The sequence below is a fragment of the Benincasa hispida genome, chromosome 6 (genome assembly GCF_009727055.1).
Source record: "Benincasa hispida cultivar B227 chromosome 6, ASM972705v1, whole genome shotgun sequence".
Classification (NCBI taxonomy): Eukaryota; Viridiplantae; Streptophyta; class Magnoliopsida; order Cucurbitales; family Cucurbitaceae; genus Benincasa; species Benincasa hispida.
In genome coordinates this window covers 55,289,087-55,297,631 of record NC_052354.1, presented here as the reverse complement: position 1 = coordinate 55,297,631, position 8,545 = coordinate 55,289,087, and the positions used below count along the sequence as shown (strand labels likewise).

Genomic DNA, 8,545 nt, shown 5'->3' with positions numbered 1-8,545 from the left:
ACAAGAAAATTTATTTATTGAGAGCAAGGTTTTTTTTTTTTTTTTTTTTTTTTAAAAAAAAAAAATTATTTTGTTTGTATTGGACAAACTACAAAAATCACCATTGAAGTATGGTGGTAGTTACTAGTTACAATTACACCTTTAAGTTTTTAATAATAAAAATTGAACTCTTAAATCTGTACAAGTGTTAAATTGAACCCTCAAATATATTATAGTCGTAGGAATTGGATCCTAACCAAATGATAAAAATTAAGCGATCTAATTTATACAATCATTACAATCTCCATAATTATGCAAGTTTGATGGTCCATTTTAACACTCGTATATGTTCGAGGGCTTCATTTTTACAATTAAAAGTTCAAGGGTATAATTGTAACTGTCACCCTACTTTATGAGTAGTTTTTGCAATTTTCCCTCAAAATTTGTAGTACATACCACTTTCTCGATTGGTCTAGTTATACTACTTTCATTCATAATTAAATGATATATTAATTTATGTCGATAGTGTAGAAATTTTTCTCAAATAGTACCTGGTTTTATTGTATAATTTTTTTTTAGTCCATTCACGTGTGTCGCTTAACTACTCAACAAGTATTTAAAAATAGAGTGAGAAACATCAATACTGAGGTAGATCTACAAATATTGAAAACAAATTTATTGCGTGAACAAAATGAGTACGGTACCCGATAGTAATAGAAAAATTTTCATATTATACTATAATAGTTTAGTAATTTTACAAATTTGAGTACAACACAATAAACAAAAGATAAAAACAATGAGTAGTACTTCTAGAGCCAATAATTAAGTGTATAACAACGTTGTAAATAAATATAAATATAGTAAAATCGATCAGTGATAGACTTTATTAGTAATAGACCCTATCGATAGACTCTTATGAGTAATAGCAAAGTTTTTTACTATCCGTTTAAACTTTGGGTTTGACTATTATATTTGTAACTCATCTTAAGCGTAATTAGTTGAACCTAAAATTAGAAAGAATAATGATAAAAGAAAAAAAAAAAAGGAATAAAAAGGAAAAGGAAATCCCTTGTTCCCAACTTTTACTTGGGGGAAAAGGGACGACATCCTTTACACTAGAAGATTGAGAAAGAATCAGTGAGGACAAGTCGTGAGTTGGTTTGGTGGAGTGGTACACTACAGGATATCCTCGCCCTTTTCCAGAAAGGTATAATCGCCTAAATTAGGGTTATCAACAAACGGATTCATCAAGATTCTCTCCCGCCCAAGGATGAAGCTCAAGCAATTAGAGTCCTTACTCGATCAAATTCAACAGTTCTCCAATCCAAAGGTTTGATTTCCTCTGCGGTTTTCCTTCGTTTCTTTACGCATTTGTTGAAAATCAACACAACTGACTCAGCAAATCCGTTTCTCCTATGCAGGTTGAGCTGGAGCAGTATCCCACTGGACCTCACATTGCTTCTCGCATGTTGTACACCGTATCTCTCTTACCTCTTCTCCTTCATCTTTTCCTTTTGCTTTAACCTCTGTTTTTCCCGTTCTCTATAGCTCACCGTATTAACTCTGTTTTTCGAGTGAGTTTGAAAATGATAAAAGGTGATTTTAACATTTTAGATTTACTCTCAAACATGTCATAAGTCGCCATGGAACCCAATAGCTTAAGTTGATGGATTATGGTAAATTTGATTCGTTCAATGTTTTAATGCTGCCGTCTTACTCGTGGGTTTGGAAATTCGTAGAAGACCCACTTAGTAGAAATCAATATCAATTGAACATTATTAAACCTTCTCTCTGATGTCATATTAAATTACCCTTAGACCCAAAAACAAGCTTAAAGGAACAGTTGTTTTGACCATTCATAGTACTGAGTGGTTTGATTACTGGGTTATTGGATTGAAAATCAAGTTGTTTACTTAAGAAAGGATCATATATTTTTGGTAAACAGTATTTTTTAAGTTTTATCATTCCATATGATGATTTATTATTATAACGATTGTAATGTTCAAATTTATACCCGTTTGCAGGTTTTAGATGTCAGGACTTTTCTGGTTTTTATCTACTAATCATATTTAACTCCCGAGCTTCTCAATTCCATGAGTTGAAAGCGCGGGTTAAAATATCTACTACTTCAATTCCTATTTCAAAAATTGATAAGGAGCTCCCCTCCATCATTTTCTTAATCTATAATTAATATGGTTGTATCTTGGTGTAAATGCACCCCCTCTTCCATTACTATAGCTTTACCTCCCTTCTCGCCAATTGGAAAGTCTTTTGTAATACACCACACGGGGTTAAGAAAAAAGTTGATAATTTTTTGTATCTAATTGTATAAAGCAGGGGTGGTTAAAAAATGATTTGTTTTGAACAATTATGTCTTTCATATTCAACTATAGTGATAAATAATCAATTATATTTTTTTTAATGGAAGCTCCTGAAAAGTGATGAAACTTTTATCAGGCATAAATTCTTTTGTTTATTACATATTCATTTTACGTAATCATAGTCTATAACATGGTTCATTAATTTGAAACTTTATCAGGCAGAGAATTCTTTTGGAGATGTGAGTGGCAAGATAGTGGCTGATCTGGGTTGTGGTTGTGGTACATTAGGAGCTGCAGCTGGACTTTTGGGTGCAGAGTGAGTAGCATTTTGCCCCTGTTCCTCTCTATTTTCTTTTGGTTTATTACTCTTTTAGTTTCGACCTTTCGGTTGCGAATAAAGATTCAGTTCCATAGTTGAAAGTTATCAATCTTTTTCTGACTATAATGGAAGCCGATAAAATGTTTTTATTCAGTACATATTGATTTTAAACACATCCAATGCTTCAAGTCTGACAATTCTTGGACAGACATGTTACTGGAATTGACATCGATACCGAGTCTCTTGAAATAGCATCTTCCAATGCAGAGTATCTTGAGGTACTATCTTTTGACTTTATGTATGAATATCATATGTTGGATTGGGATACTTTGGATCATCTTCGTTGCACACTTGTTTTTAAAGTCGATCTGTTGAAAATTGCAGTTGGAAATGGACTTGGTTCAGTGTGATGTGAAGAACTTGGGATGGAGAGGTAACAGACTGAAACGCCATGCTTGCTAACCTTCAATGCTGTTCATTATTATCCTGCACCTGCATGCTTGTAGAATATAACACGTGTTCTAGTTTTTGACAAAAGTATGTTTAGATGAAAATTGTATATTCTGTCCCTGTAATCATTCAAGAACGTGATATTTTTCACTGAATTCATTGGAGAAGAAATGGGTGTGGGTTTGGAAGTTGGTTTGGCTTAGTTTGATAGAATTGGACCATATCGTTATGTTATGCACAAGAAATCTATAATGTTATGTTATGCACAAGAAATCTGTAATTTATAATGGCTGTTGGTTCCTCATGTGTATTCTTCAATTCTCTTTTAATGAACTGTTTTTCTTCCTCTCTCTCTCTCTCTCTCCCTTTTTTTATAGTATACGTTTACTAAGGAAAAGTGGTTATTTCATACTAATGATAAATGATTTGAAAAGAGAGAGGTCTACTGTTTATTGTTTGATCATGACCGTTTTGGTAATTGGTTAGTATTCTTTGTGTCAAAAGGTTTAGTGAATTCATGATACTGCACAAGTCGTTAGCACCTAGATGTTTTTTTGTCTTTAGATGGATGGTGATGAAATTAAAGTGTTGATATTTAGGTCTCATTAATTTCCCTAGGCACTGTTTTCTTTGATCCAAGAACCTTTCTTCGAGCTTCTTTTCTGTGTCTACATTTAACACGTCTGTTATATGGTCAGGTCAGGTTGTTGATACAATTGTAATGAATCCTCCATTTGGAACACGACGAAAGGGTGCAGATATGGAATTTCTTTCCGCAGCTTTGAAGGTAATTACAGTTCTGATATCTGACTAAGATGCTCCAAGTACATATGTACAACATTTTTTCATTGACTCGTATTCTTCAAAATTTCTTTTTCAGCATGCATCCAAAGCCGTTTATTCTTTACACAAGACCTCAACAAGAGATGTAAGTTCACATGTTCAAACTCAATGCAAATAAGAACTCTGCACATGGTCTCTAGGTCCGGGTTTGCATTATCTTGTCCGTATTGTGTTCATTACATGGTTACTAATGTAGTGGAATAAATACAGTGGAACAACTATTAACTGTTGCTTTAACCTTGAAAAGCATATCGTGCAGCTCACTTTATATAATATTTTCATTTTTCTAATTCGAGGATTCCCTTCTATATGTTCATTTTACTATGTTTGTAGAATTGGATAGGAAGTGTAAACTTCTGCTCAGATTGTCAGATAGCTTAGTTTTGATACCCTATTTTCCCTTAAACCAACGTTCTCTTGTCCCCATATTAGTAATTTTAGTCACAGAAGTTGTTAGGTTATGTTATTGGGTTATAAAATGGAGTGAGGAAGGGGAACTCAGGCGGCTTAGACTCTAGTGGCATCTTAAGAAAGAGGAGGGTTCCAAGTAACTTGAATACTTGTGGGAGTTCTATTATTATTTCGTTATCTTTTATATTTCAATACATTTGAGTTCAATCCGAGTAGAAATACATACAAGTGTTTGCCTTCTTCTAGCAATGTGACTGTCAAACAATGAGGAGACTGATAGTTATTCAATCTGTGAAAGGCCTGGCTTATTTGGATGTTGTAATGCCAATGCGAATATCTAAATTGTTTAGGAACAAGAGCAGATTTAATTTTGTTGAAATACAATCAAGTGCTAACCTCTCTAGTTCTTAAAAAGTCCTTTTTTTATTTCATTGCTACAGCATATAAAGCGTGCGGCTTTGCGGGATTATGGCGCCCAAAGTGCTGAGGTTTTGTGCCAGGTGGGTAACGGCGGTTTGTTTGATGATGTGTACACGTTGAAAATATTAGAAGTTCCAATGATATTGGCTATTCATGTTCTTATTATGATTCAATTTCAACATAAATCAACCTCTAGTTCTAATGTAGTCATTTCTTCTTTTCTTTGGTCTCTTCCTTCTCTTAGCTTCGATATGACTTGCCCCAACTTTACAAATTTCACAAGAGAAAAGAGGTGGACATTGCCGTGGACCTTTGGCGATTTGTACCGAGAAGTCCTCAGAAAAATGGTGTCTAGGGACTGTCGTACATGAAGTTCATGCCATGTCCTGCACACGCGTAAAGTGATCACATCAAACTTCTGTTGTCGCGACTGGAAGGATGAGAATCTGTAGAATGTTCATATATTTCTTGCACATTTGCTAAAAAAATTGTGGTACTTAGTTCTTAGGTCTTGGAATTCAGTGGAAAATCTTCACCTTTTTCCCTGCCATTTTTGTTTGTTAGTGCTTGTTAATGGATATGGAATTTTCATTGTAAAACATCAACTCTTCTTCTGGAAAAGAATTGTAATGGTTAAAGAAAAGAAAGAACAACATTATTAGTATTGTCGATGGTACTAATTAAAATTAGAATTAAGTCCCATTTAATATATTTGTCAAAATAATGCCTTGAGATTAAATTATAAAACATGCTTTTGAAATTTGTAACTCTATTATTTTTAAGAGGGGTAATATTATCCTTGATCTTTAACTTTCATAAGTATTACAAAACTATCATTGGAGTATAATCATTTGAAATTTTGGATAGACATTGAAACTTAGAATAATATGGTGGTGACCTAGAACAATTTGATGATCCAAATTTTCGTTTTAGATTATTGTCACACCATTTCATTTTCAAATTTGTGTTTGGAATTTAAATGTTTTTTTTTTTCCAATGATAGTTTTGAAACGTTCATGAAAAATCAATGGTTATATTGCATTTTTTAGAAGTATATGAGTATTTTTTAGACAAATGACAAAGTTTAAAGTTATTTTTTTATAATTTAACACAACTTAAAATATGCATCAATCTCATGTATATTTCTTCCGTACGAGTAACATCATCTCTATGTTATTAAGATGAAATATCGTATTATGAAGTTTATGCATTGCATCTCTACGAATAACCTTTTTTTAGTACAAAATAACTGGGGTATGAGGAATTTTAACCTCCAACTTCGAAGGACGAAATATATGTCAATTATCGTTGAATTATACTCATTTTGACCATATTATCACATGAACATGTTGGACTTTTTTAGAACCTTACTCATACCAAATTGATTTGAACTAAGGACATAGATCATATATACAATAAACAAATTGGGAAAAGTTAAAATGAAGAAAATAACACAATCATTAGTTAATAGGAGAAAAAGAGGAAAAACAAGGGGGGAAAAAAAACAAGAAAGCAACATTTGAATTGTCCAAGAAACATATAAAAAACACAATCATAAAAAAAGAACAAAATACATATGAACACATTTATTTAAAATTGCCAAAAAGGATTCAAGGTTTGGATGAGCAAGTCTACTTTGTTGGGTGGTTGAAGCAAGTTCAATGGATTCATTCAAACTTTATTGTCAATAAATTAAGAGTTCAATTATGATTGAAAACTATAAATTAATAATTATTTCATAATTGAAACAATGTGATGTCATTCTCTCTTACAGTTCCATTTCATTACCAAATTTGCTTTTCAAAGCTGTGGGGGAAAAAATGACTTTACAGGCAGTGAGAGGCAGATACTATTTTCTTTCTTGTTTATTCCAAATGGGCCAGTGCCCAAAAAGAATTAAAAAAAAAAAAAAAAAAAAACAATAGATTCTGTTTGTTTTTGAGTCCATCTCTATTTCATTCTTATCTTCCATTTTGTTTAACTTTAATTATCAATTTATTTTGTTACAACTCCATCGTGTTTTAAAGTAATTTTGAAATTATTAAAATTACTTTTGATATATTTAAAATCACTTCAAAATACGCCTTTATTTAAGGTGTGTTTGGTTTAATTTTAAAAATAAGTCATTTTGGAAAAAATTGAAATAGCTTTTGAAACATTTTCAAAGTTTATTTTAAACAATTTTCGTCAAGAATTTAAATAAAAATGACTTTTTTGAATTTTTTTTTCTGTAGCCAATCCAAATTATGCCCTTAATCATTTAAAATTAATTTAATATTTAATTCTACATTTGTAAATGTAATTTTTATATCATCAAAATTGAGTTTGAATGACTAAAAGTATGTTTCAAAGTGATTTTGAATAGGTCAAAATAATTTTAGTCATTTCAAAAAATGCCCTCAAAGGTACCTTAAAATTATTGTAGAATATTTATGGCATATTAGTATTTCAAAGAATACATGTTTCATGGTATACAACATATATACAGGGTAGTTTTGATATTATCATGTTTCTTAACTGACCATTGTAGGAAAAGCTTGGTTAGTTATATAAAAATTATTATCAAGAAAAATATCTAATTATACCCATAAACTTGTGAAACTACGTTGATATCAATTAAAGCCATGATTTTTTTTAAATACAACAATTTATACTTTTCATTGCGATCCATTTAATTTAAGATTGTGTGAGATTTATAATTTTAGTAATTAAACTTTTGAACTTTTATAAGAAAATTGATGCAATATATTTCAAAGTATTAGATCAAATTCAAGGCAAACAAACAAAATTTATTCTTTAAGAGTGGAGAAAAATTCTCCATAAAATTAAACTATGTTCTCTATTCAAAAGATGACTCAAGAAGCTTTCTTTTACCACTATAAAGTTGCTATTTATGGCCTTACAAACAAAAAAGGCAATTAACTGAATCTTTAACGACCTGAGTTCAAGAGGGGTACATGAATAAATCAATATGAGAGATCTTAAAGATATGAAAGTATGGTTAAGAAAGACTTAAAAGACTTCAAGTTACTACCTATACCAACAAGGTTCACCTTTTTTCGGTGGCTCAATCATAGGAACTCTAAAGTTAAACGTGTTTAATTTAGAGCAATTTTATATTGGGTGACCTTCTGGGAGTTTTCATGACAAAAGAAGTCGCTCATATTTTGATATTTAAACTTAAAGTTCCATTGTTTGAAATTTTTATTTGTAGTGTTTCATGAAATTTATTTTTATTTCAGGGAACCCCGATCAAAGATTTTTAATTATTAGTGGTAGACTTCTATTAGTTTCTATCACTGATAAACACTAGTAGAAACTTATAAACACTTATAGACTTCTATTAGTCTCCATTAAAAAAGATTAAAATTTTGTCATTTTATGTAAATAGTTTCTCTTATTTTTTTATTCTTCAAAATCTCTCTTAATTAACTTATCACAATTTAGAAGTTTAATTGAAGCATTTATAAATCTCACATGATCATATACTTACGACTTAAAACAATTATTAGTTGAGATTTTAATATAAATTACTTCTAAAATTTAGAAGTGTAATTGATACTTATCCATTTATATCATCAATACAATGCATTTAGTCCCGATTACATACACTCATTAATAATTTCTTAATTAGTGGCATGTTGTTTTTTTTTTTTTCTAGAAAAAAGCTAGTTTCTTTCTCTTCTTTTTTTTCCCTTTTTATTCGAAGTGGTTTGTTTCGTTTTTGTCAATAGATGTCATTTTGTAAATTGATTGCGTTTGTTCAATGAATTAATTTATTTAGTTAAAAATAATTTTTATT

At 30.7% G+C, this 8,545-nt stretch overlaps 1 protein-coding gene across 1 annotated transcript; it reads left to right on the top strand.

The window, feature by feature from the left end:
* Positions 1–1,066: 1,066 nt before the first annotated feature.
* On the top strand, positions 1,067–5,408 carry LOC120079049 (rRNA N6-adenosine-methyltransferase METTL5). The gene is made up of 9 exons (XM_039033238.1): positions 1,067–1,309; positions 1,401–1,457; positions 2,519–2,616; positions 2,828–2,897; positions 3,004–3,052; positions 3,768–3,856; positions 3,950–3,997; positions 4,764–4,823; positions 4,988–5,408. Exons 1-9 carry the CDS (start codon positions 1,250–1,252, stop codon positions 5,096–5,098), a joined length of 642 nt encoding a protein of 213 aa, XP_038889166.1. The 5' UTR covers positions 1,067–1,249; the 3' UTR covers positions 5,099–5,408.
* Positions 5,409–8,545: the final 3,137 nt, after the last annotated feature.

What these genes read in the sequence shown, in the direction of transcription:
- LOC120079049 (XM_039033238.1), top strand. Translation starts at nt 1,250, where the DNA reads ATGAAGCTCAAGCAATTAGAGTCCTTACTCGATCAAATTCAACAGTTC. An exon ending in GAAGAACTTGGGATGGAGAG is followed by an intron (nt 3,053 to 3,767) that starts GTAACAGACTGA and finishes TTATATGGTCAG; the next exon opens with GTCAGGTTGTTGATACAATT. An exon ending in GTGCTGAGGTTTTGTGCCAG is followed by an intron (nt 4,824 to 4,987) that starts GTGGGTAACGGC and finishes TCCTTCTCTTAG; the next exon opens with CTTCGATATGACTTGCCCCA.